This window comes from Oreochromis aureus, linkage group 1 (assembly GCF_013358895.1).
Source record: "Oreochromis aureus strain Israel breed Guangdong linkage group 1, ZZ_aureus, whole genome shotgun sequence".
Classification (NCBI taxonomy): Eukaryota; Metazoa; Chordata; class Actinopteri; order Cichliformes; family Cichlidae; genus Oreochromis; species Oreochromis aureus.
This window is the reverse complement of record NC_052942.1, coordinates 30626716-30647858: the sequence shown is the minus strand read 5'-3', so window position 1 is coordinate 30647858 and position 21143 is coordinate 30626716. Positions and strand designations below refer to the sequence as shown.

At 39.1% G+C, this 21143-nt stretch overlaps 1 protein-coding gene across 1 annotated transcript in view; it reads right to left on the bottom strand.

The window, feature by feature from the left end:
* Positions 1-20853, bottom strand: part of LOC116325564 (protein unc-13 homolog C-like) — a 96142-nt gene extending 75289 nt beyond the window's left edge. Inside the window, exons 1-6 of the mRNA XM_039612389.1 lie at positions 19442-20853; positions 10482-10504; positions 9832-9878; positions 8378-8456; positions 5653-5724; positions 1454-1673 (exon numbers count right to left, since the gene is read on the bottom strand). Of these exons, the coding sequence (XP_039468323.1) occupies positions 1454-1673; positions 5653-5724; positions 8378-8456; positions 9832-9878; positions 10482-10504; positions 19442-20645 (1645 nt within the window). The 5' untranslated portion in view covers positions 20646-20853. The remainder of the gene's footprint in view (positions 1-1453; positions 1674-5652; positions 5725-8377; positions 8457-9831; positions 9879-10481; positions 10505-19441) is intronic.
* Between the last annotated feature and the right edge of the window lie 290 nt (positions 20854-21143).

Genomic DNA, 21143 nt, shown 5'->3' with positions numbered 1-21143 from the left:
ACTAGGCTTGCTACAGTCACACTATGGAAAACAATGGCTGGAGTCTGTGGCATGTGCAGTCGGTCACCATCTGCAAAGCAGTTTTGGTTCGTCAAGAAGTTAAAATGGTAATAGGATACAGTCGGTCTGCCCTCAGTTTGCAATTGAATGGGGTCAAGTTAGCAATTATATGCTATCTGCTTATGATAAGATGGCAATTAACTGCAGTAAATGAGCAAAAATTGCAATTTTTTTGCCATCTACATCCACAAAGTTGAGCCAAATCCCTTACTGCAAAGACACATGTCACGGACGAGTTTCATTCATTGGCTCAGATTGATTGCAATGTGTTGGCAATACATCAGTGTTTAGAAATTAGACTGCAATTATTTACATTCAGTCTGAGCCCATTTGTTGAAAGACAGGCTGCCTCCCACAAGACAACTTGTCCAATTACGTTGCAAAAGTGGTTGATAGCTGGTCGCACAGCAACTTCCAATCATTTGCTGAATATGAAAAAACTCAATGCAATTGCTGGGCAATCATCAGTTTTTCTCTAGTTGCAAAGACGCTGCTACCCTATTTTTCTCTAAAATCAGCATCTCTAAGTGTGCATGAAGAGTAAAGTTTGCACGTTTGATTCTGAGCATTTATGGCAAAGCCAAATCAGTAATTTATATAATAATGATGGAGTGTGTGTGCGCGCGCATGCACGTGTGTGTGCATGATTTTTATGCATCTGCAAGACAAAAGAGGAAGTTGTACCGGTTAATTTTCTATATCTGATCCCAGTATCACACTGCATATCAGCAGCGCATTCATGTGCAGATGAATGTGATAAAGATGAATCACGGTTTGAACTATAAAACACTGTTATGCTAGTATGAACGTGTTATAAAACATTGAGTTTTGTAACAGCCGGGGTGTAGCTAATCCACTTAGAGTGAGTGAGGATTGCCGTGCGGATCATCCTGGAGCTTCCATGTCACATTGTTCAAATTAGTCTACACGGTCACAACAGGGCTGTTGCTGATTGAAAAACCTGACTGGAGATTGTAATGAGTGCCAGTGACTGACAGAGCACTGTAAATGTACCATGTAGCTATGAGTACAAGGACATATGTAATATGCATTTAACAAAACCCTTTAACACCATTCACTAATACTTCAGGCTTTCAGCTTACTGGTGATATTTAGAAAACTGGGGAGAGAAAATAATTAAACCAAAAATAATGTGTGCACTGACCAGATTTCCAGAAGAAATATGTTTTTGGTTGCTGCACACTGTAGTAATTAATCTACTCCTTGTTTATTAGCCAAAAAACATTTGAATCATGTTAATTATGAATGATAAATCAACAAACACCCATGAGCAAGCATACTAAAAACGCCAAGATATGTTGCATTAATGAATTATTGAATGTAGAATACAAAGCAGCTTAGTGTCAGTATATAAACGAATGTACTTCCTTACTTTGTAAACAATCTGCATTGAGCAGGTCCTGGCACTTCTCATGGCATTTAACCCCACACTCAGAGCAGCGCATCCCCTGCCGGGCGATGCCCCACAACAGACCCTCACACTCATGGCAGTAGGTGGGTGCAGTTGCTGTCCACACCTCGAAATTATGGGGTGTTGTGGATGAAATTGGGTAGATCAGTGCCTGCAGAGTTTTCTTGAAGACGTGTAGTTTCTGAAAGAAAGAACAAAAGAAAGAAAGAAGGGGAATTTTTAAAAATCAGAGAAATAATAATAAGGTATAAAGACAATGATGGAAAAGATGTGGGGCTGAGCGGAACGAAAGAGATGCTGCTGCTGTTGTTAAACTCTCATGGCACTATAGGCCTGAGAAAATGAGATTTCATAACAACTTCAAAAGTTAATAAAAACAAGTTTGTACTCAAATTGCTTTTCAGGTGTTCCCTACAACTTTAGATCAGTACTAAAGGAAGAGTAATACTTTTGCAACTGCTGTGGGAACGCAACTGTCTGAAATTATAAAAACGTCTGAGTAAAAATTTTGAAGTTTAACTGAAGCACAGCCTCACTGGATTTGATTCAAACTAAGGTGCATTCAAGGCTGGGTGAAATTTACAACACGTGTCTGCATTAATCTTGGCAATTACATAACTTGACTAAAAAGCACTCTCATTTGGTACTGCAGCAATTTTTTAGTTTCTTTTTTCTTGGAAAAAGTTCCTTCCCTTGTTACTTGATTATCAATGGAGAAGTCAGCTATAATAAATCAGCCTTAGATCTCATTAAGCTTAGATTAACAGCATCCTTAGCCCACAGGCCTTGTTTCCATTGAGTTTTTTCCTGGCTAAAGTGTTTCTAAACCAAATACTAAATTCTACAAGACACCTGCCTGGACTGATTGGTGTGTAACAGAAGCCTCTTCAAATTGAATGCTTTACTGCAGCAGCCTTGCTATGCACAAGGACTAGAAAACTAGCAAGGCCTTGCCAATTTTTGAAGGCAGAATCAATGAACGCTGTAAATAAGGTTCTTAAAAGTGAGCATTATCCAGATTGAGAGGGAGAGAGAGAGCGAGACAGAGAAAGAGAGGGAACGAGAGAGAGAGAGAAAGAGTATGAGATGTATTGCAGTTAAATAAATCTTCAAGAGGTACTTGTTCACCACCTCTACTGAGCTCCACTCCTCACCCCTTCTTCTCCACCCCTCCCTCTGCTGTCAGCCTCCAGCGTGTTGACAATGTGCTTTAACACCTGAATGGTAGCTCTGCACTTTACCGAGACTGCTGCACTGCCTGCTGACACACATCCAGCCGGAAACACACACACACACACTTGCTGAGATGATTAAATGACACCAGATGACAGGACAACACGGCTATCTAACATTGTGAAACTTTGCTGATACAACACAGAGGCTGCTGAACCCTGGAGGACCTCTAATGAAACACAGTTGGAGACAGAGAGATTTCCCTTTTAATCTGAGAACGATGAGATGAAGCAGATGTCTGAGATTTATCCACGACCTATGCACAGCCTCCACTATGGCCACACCCAGAAGGCTGCTCTTCGCTAAATTTAATACTGAACTGCCTAATACTGACAGAGCCCGCAGGATATGAGTGAATCAAAATTTCTTTCAGAGACATCTCACTAACGGTTTTTCTCAGTGAACCGACTTAGCTGGTAAATAATTGATTTATTTTTCTAATTTAACCACCGAGCAAATACTTTGAGTCGCAGTGAAAATGTGCAAAACTCAGTTTGTCTGTTTCTTTGGCCGTTACACAAGTAATATTTTATTACTGGTTCCACTATCATTCTCTGTTCCTTCCTCTGCCGTCTCCTCACTCATTCCTGACACCACACATCACACAGTGCAGCAGATGTGAGCAGAGTGTTGCATGTGTGAGTCCCAAGTGTTAAACTGTGAGGTAACCCTGGTGATTTTGTGCAAGACACTACTAGGATTGACTGGCAGCCTGTGCCTGTGCCTGAGAGCAACATGACAGAGAGGAATCTAATCTCAGCTCCTCCTTTCACCCCTCCTTTTCAATTTCACCACCTATTGTCCTTGTCAACCACTTCATTGACACAGCCATCCTGCTCATGCTGTTCCAGCCTTCTACATCGCTAATCTCTTGCACTAACCAGTCTACTGTCTCCCCTCTAACAAGGCTTTTTATTTGTTTTAAGCATGAATACATTTTAGACAATTGCAAGCATTTTAAAGTTTATGTCAGGCTAGATTTGAAAAACTGCATAAAATCATTTGGATCAAAAACACAAGCAAGCATTTTAAAATCAATAGAGCATATTTTGCCGCTAACGACCTCCCTGATTATATCTGAACTGACTTAAAGCAACACATCACATCTCATTTCCAGGTACTCTTTGAAACACGTCAGATCGTAGCTTCCTTCCTCCTTTGTAAAAGTCCCTGCCTTGTCTCAGCAGGTAAGCATGGCCTCACTTTATGTTGACAGTCACCGTTAAAAGGCTTGAGTGCTGCGATCACATGCAGCTCAGAACATTGAGCGGACACACAGGCAGTTAGCCGGCCCACACATAATGTTTTTTTCTGCTCTAAAAAGCAGATGCATGGGAAACATGACACAGAAAGAAACAGCATAGGCAGATAGGGAAGTCTATATGTTCTTAAAATAAAATGAGTCCCAATAAATTGCATTGAGTTAAAAAAGAACAACTGGAAGGCGCAGTCCGGAGAAACAATGAGAGGATGGAAGAAGTAAGCACTATAAGTAGACTGAAACATTTCTCCAGGGAAGGCAGTTTGTTCACCACGGCTGCCTGCGCAGTGACATCACAGCCACGGGGTCAAAATGACAAATCCCTTTTTGACCTGATCTTCTCTCATTCTCTCCTAATTCCTGTCAATTTCCCACCCTTCCTTTACTAGTCCATTCTCCTCACTTAAATACCATATGGTTGTTTACTGAGTGCTCTCAGAGTTCTCACAGGGAAGCACTCTCCTGGACTTAATGCAGCAGATAAAACTCTGACATCTGTTCGTCCTACTTACGAAGACCACACAATCTACAGTTCTGCTCAGAAGTCAGCTCCCCCTGACCAATATTAAGACCAGTTTGCTCCTAATCAGCATACAGCTCTTCGAACCCCTAAAGTCTTCACACCACAGCACAAAGTTATTCAAGAATCAGCTCTCTGTACACCAATTAAGATGCTGCATCATTCACATCATTTCTCCTTCATCTAGGTCATGAGTTGTTCATCCCTAAAGCTCCTTTAAAACGATCCATGATTATTAGTAAGCAATCAAGACCCCTGTCACCATAGGGAAACCAGCCATGTGGACCAAGAGGAACAAGTCAAGCGTGTGAAACTTATGAGCGACACAAGCATGTACACAATCAGTGTGCACGAACTGAGAGCTGCACTTAGGACCTTTTGAAAAGATGAAATCTTTGAGCAATATGTATACAGAGCGTATTTGAATCCAGTAATCTTGTAGGCTTAGGCATCCCCTTGTTGCACATCAACGGATGTGAAATTGTCTGCTTGTTTGTTTCGCTGAGAAGCTGCTTTCTCCTGCTGTTTGCCTCCTGTTACGCCATCTTCCCTCTGGGAGGGAAGAATTGCAATCCATTAATGCAGAGAGAGCTTTAGAGGTCACAAAAGTGTCTCACACCATCAACTGAGACATTCTGCCCTTTCTTTAGATCTCAGTCATCCTCAATATGCAGTGCTCATTATTAATAGTCAAAATAAAATAGTAGGACCACTGCTTAATTTCTGAACTTGGCCACATTAACTAATGTATGGAGGGTATCAGAATAAAGAGTAGCTGGTCACAAAGACCAATTCTTTAAACTGAAGCTGTCTATTTGTAGACAGACAGACCAGCAGACAGGCAGATCACAGTATGCTATATGTACAAGTAAGAAGTAAAGTGGCCTAGTAATGGAATCCTCACATTTTGGAACTCCGTGTTCCCGCCGACATGACCCAGGACCCTGAAGTACAATGGCTGCAGCACACAGCACAGCTCTAAAAGTTTATAAGCATTTCAGTACCAGCCTTTCCAAATACAGCCCCCCCAAAATAATCAGAAGGTGGATCCAGCACCCTTTGTCCCTGTAAAGCCTTCCATGTTCCATTAATAGTACATAATAGCCACACACCACAATAACCACATAATGACTTCCATGTACTCACCAGTTCCTCGTTATTCAGGGTGGACCTGTTCACCAGAGCGAACGAGATGCCTGCCTTTCGAGCAGTTAGGGTCTGATGGAAGAAGAGGAGGATAAAAAAGAGATGAATTCACCAACCCATTTTACCTATCTGGACTTTTATGCAGTATTTTGGGGGGATTTACACAAAGGAGTAAATATTTAATTAAATGTAGAAAAGATTGACTACCACACACAGATTTACTTTAGTAGTTTAATTGAATATTTGAAAACATTTTTTTAAACAGAGAATATTGCTTTAACACAGGGGAAAAGAAAGCAAGCTTACCAAAGCCTGTAATATCCAAGAGATCATGAATAAAGAATGAAAGAAAGAACGAGAGAAACTGAATTAGACAAAGAGTAGGAGGGGGAACAGTGAAAGCACAAACAGCAGAGGAACTGAATTTCTAATCTATAGTGAGAGCATAGGTGCTTCAACTGCCATGCAGGACTGCTGCTTAGGGCACACAGCTCTAGAAAGATTCAACTATTTATCAAGAGAGATTAAACAGCGGTTGCATGATTCTTTATCCATTCATGCACTAGAAGTAACTAAACTGCAGTCATGCTTGACATTTATATTCAGTTTTCTGTTGGATGAAGCTTTGATCATATTTTCTGCTGTCTGCTCTGCACATTAGTTTGACACAAACAGAGAAACACATGACACACACACACACATACACACACTCACATATGAGTGAAGCCAGCTGTACTGCACAACACCGACTCACACTCAGGCACACGCACGCACACATCTGCCCAGACAGTCGCAAACTTATGTGAACAAAAACCAATAGACACCCACACAAGGCACTCTCACAAACACTGAGTAACACACACACATTCACACTAATACACACATTTACTTAAATTAGCTGTCATAGTAATATCCACTGAGTTTGGGTGAGCAGAGACTGATAAACATTTATCCCATACTGAGGAAAATTACATAACAGAGGAATGCAGACATGGACAGCTGACAATATTGGATCAGTCTTTACCACGACCCTCTTGTCTGTACAGCCCAGCTATGGTAAAGATCCATGGAAGCCATGGAGAATGTAGGAAGGAACGTGACCTCTACATGAACCGTGAGTGTTGATGTAAGTTTATCAACATGCACCAGCACTGGTGAGGTTGCTGCGGGCAATACAAGAGACCCTGTGACCAGATGTTATCTATTCAGCTACAATATAGCATTCAGTGCTTTGTGAATCAATCTTCAACTTTTGTTGTTGTTGTTTTTGTTTTTGCATCCCGCCATAATGTGGGGGAACTTTGCTGTCCGTTCCAATCAAACGCTGTTGCTGCCCTGAAGCAATCGCACAGCAAATGGGGGACATCGACAAAGGAGAGGCAATGAAAGGGGACCAATTAGTTTGCTGACTACTGACTTCATCCCATGTGTAAAAGGCTTGCTCAGTGTCACTTTTACATGATTTAAAAGCCTCACACAGTTAAATCAGAAGTCAATGAAGTCTATCGGATATATTTTTGGGCTGAGTTGTCAACATTTCAAGTTAAATACAATTTTTCAACACCTGCCGAGCAACAGAAAAAGCAAGAAAAATGGCGAACATCGGCGAGGCTGAAATCTGACAACTCACTGAAAAATATTACCCATAGCTGTTATGGGTCTTTGTAGGAATGGCAAATATACACCAAAATCCAGAAGAAAATTTAAAAAACGACAACCCATACTTACCAAGACATTGTTGGTTATTAATTTCATGAGAGATATGGACAAATACAGCATCAACTCATGTTGTTCACCGTGATATAAACATTCATCAGCATCTATGTGCATGACATCAAGTTGCATTATCATTTACACAAAACTCATTTTGTAATATTTCAAAATAAAACCAATCAAGGAAGGGCATTCGACTTAACGAGTATACCAAGCAGTTTGTTTAAAGATCTGATTTGTGTTAATATTTCTATGGCTTTGGCTAAAAAAACATGAAGATGAGACAAAAACACATACAAGACAGACATAGTGTGCAGTACATAGTGGACAAACAGTTATAAACACACATGAATACTACTGGCATCACAACAGACTGTTGTCTTTCAGACAGACTAACCATGTGGCACAGTGCTAAAGTGGACTTGTTTGCAACATGCCTCTCTGCGGGATATCTTATGACACATTATGTTGCAATAAAAGCAAATGGTGGAGCATCATAGTGATGCAATGTCTTAAACACTCTCTCCAGGCTAATTAATTAAGTGACAGAGTTATGGCTAAGGTTAGATTTTAAATACCCACAAGGCACTGCTCTAAACAGAATAGCCAGGGATTTAGGTGTTTGCTTTTATTACCCATCACCTTTTTATTGGCTTAATTTTACCACAGTGAACGTCTAAGTGACACGTAAATTTATTTTGAATAAAATGTCTGTATAGTTGGCTCATTTTTAATTACAACAATCATACGCTATAAGAACTTAAAATGCAAACCTGACACAGTCAGATTTTAATGACAAATTCTTGGAGGTTGTTATATACAGGATAGTACAGGACAATGATGAGAAACAAACAGTGCCACTTTGAAACACTGTAACAGTATTTTTGTCTACTACAGGGGACCCCTGCTCATACTTACACAGAGCAGGATTCCACTACTGTGTTAAAACATGGGGTCACTTAGATAGATTTGACATAAATCACACATAACCTTGTTGAGGCAGATGACTCACCAGGTCTCGGACAAGAGGCACTGTCCTCTTGCGACGTAAATCTGGCATGCTGTCAATACCATAAAGAATACTGCCAGCCCTGGAGAAGCAGACAGATTTAAGGTGTATTAATATCATAATAATGCCATGCTGTGGGAGACATTACTACAGTGAAAGGGGGGCCTTGATTTACACAACTGTCAAACCCCATGGATCATGCCTCCTTCTGAACCTGTCTTACACCCTTCCACTTTGCTTGTTGTGAACAAACACTAGTAATAGAAATAATCCCTCTAACCCCCTGCAGTACCCATAACCTCCCCTTCTTCCATGGTATCTATTTTTTTCTAGGACATACCAGGAGTGATGGCTATTACTGATACATATTATACTTGTTATTATTAATTTGTATACAATTAATACATGTTGAGTGTGAAACTCATATAAAACTCAAATATTGAGGGCCCAGTGCAGAAAAAAATTATGCAAACTTGCTCTGTACCTCAAAAAAAATGAACTTGTGTCAGGTTAAAATGCTTCAGCTCCAGTCATTTGGCGCTCTCTATCTTTCAATTCCCTTGTGCTCACTACTTCCCCACATGTCTTACTCCAATCCCATGAGGCTCTCAGTGGCATCACCTCAACTGTCACTCAAAGATTCTAGAATGACCTCAACCTAACATCGAGGCCCCAATGCCTCCATACAGATAAAGCTCCTCAAGCTTTTCTGTCAGCCCTCTCGACGACATCAGTGATTTGACCCTAAAGATACACAGCGTGACAAACTTCACAGTCCTTTGCCTCATCCAGGAGACCTGAGCTTTCCCTCTCTTAATGCTTGGTGTATATCCTGCTGTTACACTGCATTGTCTACACTGTCATGATATGCAATGGGGTAACTGAGGCTACATATGACAGTTTATCACATATATCTAAGCAGTTGGGTTCATATGCTTGCATGGACACTCGCATTTCTTAACAGGAAGTTAATCAAATACGTGACATATATAAATAGTGTGAAGTCCTCCTCCTTCTAGCAATCTTGACAGGCCTCTAGGTTTATCTAAATGAAAATTCATTTTCATGGTCACAATGAAAAAAAAACTGCATGTATGGACTGAGGAGTCAAATCTAATAAAAAAAAAAAGACATGCTTAAAAAGGCTTTGATACTATATAATGTTATTTTCACTGAAACTTATGCTTCTATCACCATCTTTGGTGTGGTTCAATTTTCCTATAGATTTCACTCAGGATTCATTGAGTGGCATGTTTGTCTGTTAATGGCTCCATCATCTCCCGATGGTATTTGACCAAATAGGGAGCGTGGTAGTTTAACTGGGGCTGTATGCCAGCGAAGCAGCATGCCTGTAGTCTTTCAGCTACAGGTGAGTGAGCATGAGGGTACAAACAGCACAGCAGCTCCAATTTGAGTAATTGTGAACCAATCAGATCAGTAAGTGAGCTACCACTCACCCCCCGGTCTGCAAGCCGAGCACTTTGGGATCCAAAAGACTGCGAGGCTTCAGAGAGAAGAAACACATAGTGTAAAACAAGAACTACAAAGAAGAAAACACTCAAACAAGCACAAGGGAAATGGGAGACAATTTAGATAGAAGAAATAAACACTATAATAACAAGAACCTGGGAAAATAGGTACAATAGGAGGGCAATTCAGGACAAGATAAATGATAGGAGCAGAATAATACTGCACAGGGAGAAGAGAGGAAAGCACCACAGGCAAAAGACAAAATTATTCCACATCAATGTAGTTTGTGGGCTCGAGACTCAGAGCTTTGCCACTCTTTGCGCTTTAGGCTACATTTGCCTATTGTGTAATGCTCCCTTCTCACTGACCAAATGTGAAATTTGAAACATGTATAATTTTCTGGGAAAAAAAATGAATAAAGGGATAACCAACAGAAGGGCACATGCTGCATTATCTATCACACCTACAAATATCACTTTGATTTATCTAAAAAATAAAAAGCCCAAACAAACTCTCAAATATCCCCAGGTAGATGCATCACACACACATTATAAACTCCACAGTCACAAAAACACACATGCACATGCACAGTAATCACAAGTGTCCAATTATCTGATGATAAACAGTGGCTTAAAACCTGAGTATCCAAAGCACTGGTGTCTGAAAGAAGAAAATGACAAGAACATGAAGTTTTAGAAAGGATCAACTCACTAGAATAGTAAACACTTATTTAGGACATGGATCTATTATTACTGTCAGATTACACAATTCTGTTTTGCCAAACAATTTATGTCGAAACAAAGAGAGAGTCAACACTTTAGAGGGAGTGGCTAAGAACAGACAAAGACTAATATATACAGTAGAACCAGCATAAAAAAGAGGGTTCCCAGCTAAGGGCTAATAGATGAAGATTATTTCTTGGACACAGAATAAATAAACGCAGTATGAAAGAAAGATGGTTATGATCGATAACATCACCTGAGTTAGGAAGACATGGGACATTATGTAAGCAGTTGGTATCGTGTTGCTATTTTAGAGACAAACTGCAAGAGGGCAAGCCCTTTAAATAAGTAAGACCGGAGAGGTGTAATTACTGTGCTATTGATCAATAGGTGATAAATGGGAGCATAAACATGATCTTATGTGAACAAATAGAAAGCGGCTGTTCACAAGAGAAAGATCAAATTCCCAGCCTGATTAAAACAATAAACCTACTGTTGGTTTTCTTGTTACTGCATCACTAATAAAGAGAGAATTAAAGGTAGAAAAAAAGAGGACGACTTGATTTTGTTTCTATGATTTTGATTTTGATTATGATTTTAATCCTACACATTTATTGAAAATGAAGTGGTTGACTTTATCACAACTATTTTATAGTTATAGTTAATGATTTATGATAAGTGACTGCCATGGAAGCGTTTCAAAGCGTTAAAAATATTACGCAACATTGTATAAATTCTTGAAAAGGTTGATTTTGTACAGAAACGTTTTTGGTAGTGCTATGAAAATATATTGTTACTCTACACACAAAGAGGAGCGCAGCAGTCAGTGGGTACCATGGACAGCGACCAACTAAACTACTTTGTGCACAGCTATACAAGATAGAGCCATCTCCTCCACCTTCAAGTCTGTAGCTGCTCTAGATAAAGCCACAGCATAAAGATAGACTATAGGCTGCAGATATAAACCTCATTTCATAGGTGCCTTAAATCTGTGGAACAAAAATGTAACTGATTGGTAGGAAAGCTCAGTGCATGTGTGTGTGTGTGTGTGTGTGTGTGTGTGTGTGTGTGTGTGTGTGTGTGTGTGTGTGTGTGTGTGTGTGTGTGTGTGTGTGTGTGTGTGTGTGTGTGTACATGCCTATCTGTGTGTGTGGTGTGGGCAAACAGCAGCAGTAAATCCAGCATTATGGTCCTGACACACATGGTCACACCGTACATAGATCAGGGTTCTCTGAAGCAGAAAAGCTTCACATAGCTTTCAGTATTACCAGGACTGATCAAAGCCCCTACACACCCAAGAACGTTTGTTCTACTGTGGACACCAAGTATAGGTTTAAACAGAAAGAAACTAGCGTGTTTGCGCATTTTTACTGATTTTTTTTCACCTTACATCACAATGAGTTTACCATCATCTGTGTGTATGAGAGCAAAAAGACATTTTCAAGCAGCTCATGAAAGATACAGGAAATTAAACTAGGAACGTAGAGCTGATCCTGTGACAGTTTCTCATAACCCTTCTCCTTACACTGAAGATTCACATACGAGTGTTAGGAAGACTGAAAAAATTGGAAATGAACAAATCCCCAATGTATATGGTTGTTTAATGTGTTCCGAAAAGCTGAAGTCTGAAAGCTTTAACTAGTTTTGCGGCAAGGTATATTGAATAAGTCTGACATTAACATTACTTAGATTACATCTGTGGCTATATCATATTGCATTTCCAATATACAGCATCATGCTTTACTCCCAGAGTATGTACGTTTGGCTATATTTCATTCATCAACGGCTTATCAGTGTTCTTAAACGGTTGTATATCGATGTCAGGGAACATTTTTGTTTTCAATAGATCCACATAGCCTATATCATTTACAGTCATCTTACTGCTGACTTCAACCCTGATTTTGGGTTCAATAATAACATCTAATGCTTTAGAGATTCACATTTTACTTGTGTACGAACTGTAGTTTTGTTTCTAATAGCCTGCAACAGACCAGAACACAATTTACTGCAAGTTTGATTTCTGCACATGCTTTCTTCAACTGAGTGCAGAAGTGACTTGTAAAAGGGTAAATATGATCACAAGGTTCATGTATGAGAAGACCTCTCAACTCTTGAACCAAATTTAAATTCTAACTTTAAAGCTAGGACCTCTAACTATTCATCAATAAGAGAAGAAGACAAGAATAACCCCAGGTTTCTTTTCAGCACTCTAGGGAGGCTAAAGCCAGGCTGACAAAGAGACAGAGCTCTGTTGAGCCGAGTATTCCTCTAACTTTAACTAGTGTTCATTTCAAAAAATGCCTTCACAGTTAAGATTTTAACCAATACAGAAAAAATATAAAAACCTTTTTCACAGATGTATCATTATGTACACCAACTTTCAATACTATTGATCTTCCTCTGTTACCTTCAGTAATCACTTCCTCCAAATAATTGATGTGTCTCCTAGGTCTCATTTTTACTAGACTAGGGATTCAATATTAAATGTTAAATATTATCAGACTATGTACCACGGGCTTTTAAGATGCTTGTAATTAATACATTTCTTTACAAGCCTTTACTTCACCCAGCTGTCTTGGCTAATTACAAACCAATCACCAACTTTCTTTTTATTTAAAAATAATTTGAAAGAGTAGCCGTGAAACAGCTAACTCATCATATGCAAAGGAAGGGTTTGTTTAAAGAAATTCAGTCAGGATTCAGAATTAATCACAGTATAGAAACAGGACTCATTACTAATGACCTTCCTATGGGCTCTGACAGTGGACTCATCCCTGCACTATTCCTGTTAGACCTCAGTGCAGCATTCAATACTGCTGACCACAATATCTTAGTATATTTTACTTCACTGCCAACCAGTTGTAGCAGTTCTACGTATTTATATACACAAGTCTTCCAATCCTATTTTCCTGCTTTTCTCAATTTCATGTATTTATGAACTATAAACATTTAAATAAAAATCATTTATGTACACTAAAGAACTCCTAATTTATTATGACTATGACAAGTCTTAATGCTCTACTGCAGTACAAACTTTTATAGTGACAAATGCATGTTTGCACTGGCTAGACTGAATTGCTCAGATTGCTTAAAATTGCCCATATTTCCATTTGGTGGCAAAACAAGAAAAACAGTCCAGCTCCTCCAGTTCCAGTACGTCATCCCTCGCAGAACTACACTGTGGGCCTGTTGTAGCTGCAGTCCAGGCTCCAGAGTAGTACTTGCAGTGTACACAGGTTATTGTAGGATTTGATTACATCTTTCACTGTGCATATATTATTATCAGCCTCAGATACCCGAGGTTAGCAATAAGCACTGAAAAATAAATGACTTCCAGCAACTTGCCTTAAATGTATATTAACAGACCCTTTTTTTCAACAGTTATTTTATTTCAGACAATTTAGAGGTGCAACTCTACTTATACTTGAACTAACCCCCTACCGTTTAGTGTACGGTGCCAAAACTGAAAGGTTTACACACTAAAGAGAATGGGGCCATAATTAATTTTAAATATCATCCCTGTGTTTTCCCTTTTTACACAATGGCTGCTGTGACAAGGACCTACTTACTGAGTGTATTCACTGAAGCTTGTGAAGACGTGACAGACAAAATTTAACATACGCTAGACAAAATTATCAAAGGGGGCTTGTTGTAATTGAACTACAGTGTTGGAGAAAAAACAAATATAGTTAGAGTTAAAATAAAGTTAGATGGAACACTAAGGCTACGTCCACACTAGCCCGGATAGATTTGAAAACGGCGTTTTCGTCTGAAAACGCTCCGCGTCCACACTAGCATTTTCAGTCGTTTTCAAAGAGCTGTGCATCCACATTGAAACGACGAAAACCTTGGTTGTATTTGGCAATCCACTCAGGTTGGTGGGACACACACAGATGCAGTAAAGTGAAAAGAAAATGTCATATAATCAGCTGTCAAGTAAAAGCTCCATGTTTAATAACCTCAGAAATTACTTTATGGAAAATAAATCTGTGACAAAACATGTTAGAAAAAAAGAAAGGCATCCAGTGGGAGGTTCTGGCCTAATGGCTCTGGTGAAATATATTTCAAAGTGACATATGAATGTCTTAAGTGCCTGCGCAACCAATCTATTCAGAGCTTGTGCCTCTGATCACTCAAAATATACCACATGACCAATATGAAATAAAAGCATCAGCTATATTATATAAGCAATATTAGCAGTCACTGTTCCCCTCACTTTTTTTCTAACTATGACTACGTCTTTGAGGCTGTGGCAGGCTAATGTCAGTGAATTCATTCACTTATTCACGATATCATAGAAAAAAAATTCTGAAGAAGTGAACCAACATCAGCAAAGATGGGTAAAAGGGATTATCAACCCATATATATATATAATCAAAGTTTGTGACATTGCAGCAACTATTGTCGTAACTTATACTAATACAGAACAACACTGGGGCAAGTAGAGGACAAAAAGTACAAGTATAAAAAGTATGAAAGTATATAGGGTATGATTTTTAACCAGAAAAGAAAGCCATTCAAAACGAACAAACAAATAAAACATGCAAAGGAAACCCTTATTGATTTTCCAGTAGCTTTTAGTACATTCAAACTCAATGGCAAACGTTGGCAATAATTATGAAACTGAAAAATATGAATGAATAATATGAGGTGTATTGTCTGAGGAGGCAAAGAAAAAGAAAGTAAAGAAGAAAAGTAAAGCTGAACCTTGGATGGATAGTGCACAGCAACTTAAAAGGGTCCAAAAGAGATAACCACTTGGCATTGTTATTACTAGGTCAGTAAGCTTGATACAAGAGAGCATTTTAAGTGTCTTTTCAATAGTTGCATGGGGTGGATGTGTTTGTGGGGAGTTACCTATTGACACTTTAAGTGTTTAATCTGAAAACTGCAGCATCTCAAAGTTGGGAGTGTACATTACCTGTGGAGAACAAGCTTTCACTTTAGATCCATTTTTTTCCCCCAGCAACAACACAAAGTCAATCAATATTTTGAATTGGAAGATAACACTTTAAACAACAGCAGGAGAGGCCCTCCATTCCCTTTATCTGCATTTTTCATATCCACACTTTCTTGAGAAATGGTGAACTAAGCATAAAGAGGGTCTACCTCCTTTGCTCCCCCAGGAACAAGCAGCAAACTTCAGTAGCGGTAGACCTCTATAAATATTCCAAGCAAGGCTGACCTGGTTACAGAATGCCCTTGGGAGTGTGAATTAGCATCTGAATACAGACGCTGCTGTAGCCAGTTGAAGACAGGCCTGGCAGGAGTGGCAGTACTGCTGAGACTCCTTTCACAGCTCCCACACAGACCAGCCAGCACGCTCCAGAGCACGAGAATGATGAGCACATATCAGCTACAAGAGAAGAAGGCATAAAGCTAATGATGGTGGGAGTGGGAGCGTGTGAGTGGGAGGAAATGTGGGGGGCATATAGATTATGCATGCATCTATGCGTCCTTCTCCATAAGCACCACAAAATAATACAATTTCAAAAAAAAATTACAATTTGTGTGTATTTTTCCAAAAACTGTGAGGTAACATTTCAGGTGCCAAACACATCTGAGAGTGTTTTAGATGACACCGGAAAGAGCAGGCAATTATTATTTTGGCTCGTTTTATTATGTGTTATAATGCTTTATTAACACTTTTTACACAACTATATATGATTGAAGTGCAGACTTTCCGCTTCCATTGAAAGGGTTTCACCAAGGTGCAGCATTAACTAGATGTTCAAAAGAAACTGGACAAATGAACATAATGTTTAACGCAAGGATTGTTTTAAAGACTTGACGACTGCCAAAAGTCTAGTACCCATGGACTGCACCAAATGCTGAGTTTTCTCCCTTTAGATGCATGCCTTGTTGGGTTAAAATCAGGTGAATGACTTGGCCATAAAGCAATATCCCATTTCTTTGCCTTGAGAAACTCTTAGGTTACTTTTGCAGTATGCTCTGGATCATTATCCATTTGCACTGTGAAGCCTTTTCCAATCGGCCTTGCAGTATGTGGCTGAATCTGAGCAGTGCCTTGTACACTTTACAATTGGTCCTGCTGCTTCTGTCAGCAGTCACATCTTCAATAAACACTAGTAACCTAATTCCACTGACAGTAATACATGCCGATGCTATAACATCACCACCACTATGTCTGAAAATGATGTGGAATGCTTCAGAATATTAGCTGTTTCTCTCCTTTACCATACTTCTCTCTTCCCATCATTCTAGTACAAGTTCATCTTCTTCTGTCCAAAGATTTTTTTTTAAACTGATAAGTCTCTTTTATCTATTATATCTTAACTTTTTAGATGTTTTTCTTAACCAAGGACAGAATTATACAATCAACCACTTTAACCACTATCATCAATAGTCTTGCAGGCCTTTTGATGATGCATTCCTACATTTTAAGGATGTACCAGATTATTGATCTGACCACTCAACTGAAGATTTTACTATCTGTCTGATAGGTTTATTATTATTTGTTTTTGTTTTTTGTTTTTTTCAACGTAATAATGGCCTCCCTCACTGGCATGTCTTTGGACCTCATAGTGAAAGTTGTTGTAAAAAGCTACAAAATACAAGTTAAATACTCGTAATTAACTCCTGATATTTTATCTGCTTAATCTGTAATGGAATCATGACGGAGCAGGGCTCGCCTTGTATGAAATTACTTGTTTAATGTCCGATTATTTTTGCTCTAAACAGTTAACGTACTACTTTAGTTAAACATTTTGAATTCAAACTTTAGTCACATCTTGATTGGTTGATTTAAAACCACTGTGATGGTGTCCAGAGTCAAAATTTATAAAAATGTCTTTTTCCCTAACAAATTATGCATCTAACATTTCAGAAACAGCTACTGGGAACCAAAGACTTTTCTAATGATACTTACTTACTATGGCAATAAATAGTCGTCAATTATATCCACATTGATGTTATTCTTTGATCAACATCATTATAAAACACATAAATAAACTAACTGAAAAGCTTGTGGCATGGAAAAATATGCAGCCAAAAGAAAACAAGTGGAAACAAAAATCAATTTCACATGTCTGTGTGGTTACCACTCTCTTACATTTCCACTACACATTTCAGTCTTTGATAGGTTGTCACAAAACAAACCTGAATAATGAAGCAAAACAGCACAAACAACACGTAAACATCATAGAACCAGGCCACTAACTGATTTATCAAAGATGGAAAAAGAATCAAAAAGCCAGTAGAAAGCGAGGATAGTCTGTCACACTTGCCTAGAGCTCGCTGTATGCCTCACCTCACACCTATGAGATTCAGCAATAAGGAGTGACTCAGTAAATCAGTCACTCAGTTCAAGTCTTAATTCTTTTTGCCTGGTAGCCATAAAAAGGCAATGTGTAAAACTAAAACTGCAGAGTCATAGCCAGTAAATGTTTCATTAAGTTTGCATTGGCCTGTTATAAGATTACCTGTTTATGTTATAAGTGATGTATAAAGCATAGACCCATGTATTGCGCCAGGAGGGGAATCTCCGGGTAATCTATTTTAATTTGAACTGAATTTACATTTATGTCACACAGCCAGCATTAAGGAGTAGCCTGTATTACTGAACTAAGATTGCCCGCCATCACTATAACCGTTACATATGTGGGTCAAAAGCTTTTTGATTTTAAGTAAGCGTGGAAATTCCTTTACGTCTTATTTCACTCCAACTGGAAGACTGTTCCATCAATGAATCTATCCAAATTTTAAGTGGGATGGCATAGACCTACAGAATTCTGAATAAATACTACTGTGGTGAATCAAAGGTATGGCAAAATAATATGAACAATACAATTACTGGTATAAGGCATAATGGTTTTATTTATGATTTAAAATATTGTAGTGCATTTAATAGCTTCTCATTGGTAAAAAAGCAAATAAAAGCTTTATGTTTACACTTGTTTAGACTCTCTGCCACCACAATTTCATTAAATAGCAGTGCGGTCATGCCTTTTTTCAAATGATGGTATGTTTAGGTCACCAACAGAATTCTATGTTCCTAAAAAGTCTGGTAATAAATAACAACCCACCAGAAGAAGAAAATACTATCCCTTAAGCCACAGCTGTCTGTATAAGAATCCAGTTCTGTGCCATGGGAATTCAAAGTCATTGCCACCCATAACACTGCCATCCACCACCTAACAGATTCACTGCCTTCAGTTTTTCACCACAACATAAATAACCAATTCAAACACATTTGCCAAATGTATCAAAGTCTGAGGTTCATATAAGAGTAGCATTATTAAAAAACCTAATTTCAACTCAGGGGCTTGGTTGCACTATATAAATCTTATACATGCATTTATTTACATTCACTACAATTCAGGCTTCCACCAAAGACTTTCTTGATGGTTAAAAGTAAGAATTCATGCTATTTTTGTTGTTCATTAACTGAACACAAATGGGTATATTACTTCTTCCTATATTCCTTGTTTTTTTCCTCATTGTTTCCTGGGATTTGTCTTTTTTATCCATCCATTCACTTTCACGTATTCTTATCAGGATTCCCAGGGACTAGAGCCCATCTCAGCTTTTATATTTTATAATTTATTTATTTTTTATAATTACCTTTTTTTCTGTTGGTTATAACATTTGGTACTATAGCTGTAACCACTTTTACAGTAACTCTGTTGCTGTATTCATAAATGCACAAGCATCTAACACTTGACTGCTGTACTTGATGTTTACTTGCTGTTTGCTTCTTTACTGACAAATCCCGGGAGCAAATAAATGCAGATTTTGTCTATTTTGTTAGTAATTCATGTTATAGACAAACACATGTATGACCTGCCATGTTAAAAAAAATCGGAACAAAATTCAGATAACACTGTGACAAATGATAGGAAGAAAAGTATCATACCCCCTGCAAGGATCTGCTGCTCCAGTTCGGCCATCTGTTTCCTGTAGGCCCTCAGTGCTGCCTCCTTAAATGTGGGCCGAATACGCTTCTTAGGTGGAGCCTCTATTGGTTTTTCTTCTGGAAGATTTTTGTTTTCATCCTCTTGCTTTTGTTCAACTTTTTCTGACACCTCTGCTACCTCTTCAATTATTTCTGCCACCTCTTCTAGCTCCTCATCACCTTCTTCCATCTCCTCTGTCAGATCATTCCCCTCGGTCTCATCTGGTTCTTCTACATCTACATATTCTACCATGGCATCATATTCAGCAGTGTCCTCAGTCAGTTGGTTTTCATAATCCTCACTGTACTCTTCATCATACTGCTCATCCAAACTACAATCATACTCCAGAACACATGTTTCTTTACTTGCTTCATTGTCACCTGGGGCTTCCAACTCTTGCAAAGCTTCCAAATCCTGAGAGGCATCAATGTCTGGAGTGGCTTCAATGTCTTCAGACACATCATAGTCCTGAGAAGTCTCACACACCTGAACAGGCTCATCAGGCTCCTCTGTCTCAGTAGTATTAGTTCTGTTCTCCAGGTTAGCTAGCACTTGCTCCATTACTTCAACATAGTGGGTCTCACTGTCCACGGGTTGTTCCTCGGCTTCTGTTTTATCCTCCTCTGCTTTAAAGAAGACAGGCTCTCTCTGGATATCTGAGTCAACTGTAGTACTAGAGTTATTGGTAGTGGAACCAGACAGCGTGCGGAATCGCCCCATAAATGAAGACGAGGTGTTTGACGTTTCCTCGGGTGGCGCAGCAGGGGTAGTCTGAGACCCAGATTTCCATACAACCTCAAGAGCTGACTTAGCTCTCTGTAGGGTAGAACCAAAGCCAAATCCAAAGGACTTTTCACTGAGATCTATGCTGAGCCTACTGCTCCAAGACTTGGGAACTTCCTCAACCTTCTCTGTTCGAATCTCACTCTGACTACGGTACATAGATGAAGACTTACTCTGGGGCTGGTGAAAGCTATGATTAACATCCAGTTCAGGGAATTTTTCTTTAGGAATTGTTTTGGGGATATCTTTAGAAACGTCTTTAGAGGCTACTTTTGGTGCTACTTTAGGGGCTTCTCCTGGGGCTGGTTTAGGGGTTTCTTTGGGGGTCACTTTAGGGCTCTCTTTCGGGACTACTTTTGGGGACTCTTTAGCTGGAATCATACTAACTTCTTTAGTTGGTATTTTAGCAGTTTCCTTAGGTGCTACTTTATGCACCTCTTTGGGGGCCTCTTTTGGGGAAGGTTTTGAAGCTTCTTTGGCAACTTCTTTAGGAGTAATTTTCAGACCTTCTTTAGGTACAACTTGTGGAAGTTCTTTAGCAATAACTTTAGGGGATTCCTTAGGAGATTCCTTAGGGGACTCTTTAGGAGTTGAGACAGGGGTCAAGACAGGGGTGTCAATTGGGGTTATTTTAGGGCTCTCTTTAGGGGACTCTTTAGGACTTTCTTTAGGAGTCAATATGGGGCTATCTTTGGTGGTCACTTTAGAAGTGACTTTAACAATCTCACTAGGACTTGCCTTAGATGCCACTTTAGATATCTCTTTGACTGTGGGCTTTGTTGTGTCTTTAGGTGTGAGTTTAGGACTGTCTTTAGAGATAGCTTGAGAGGATTCCTTAGCTGCTGATTTTGAAATCTCTTTAGGCAACTCTTTAGGAGC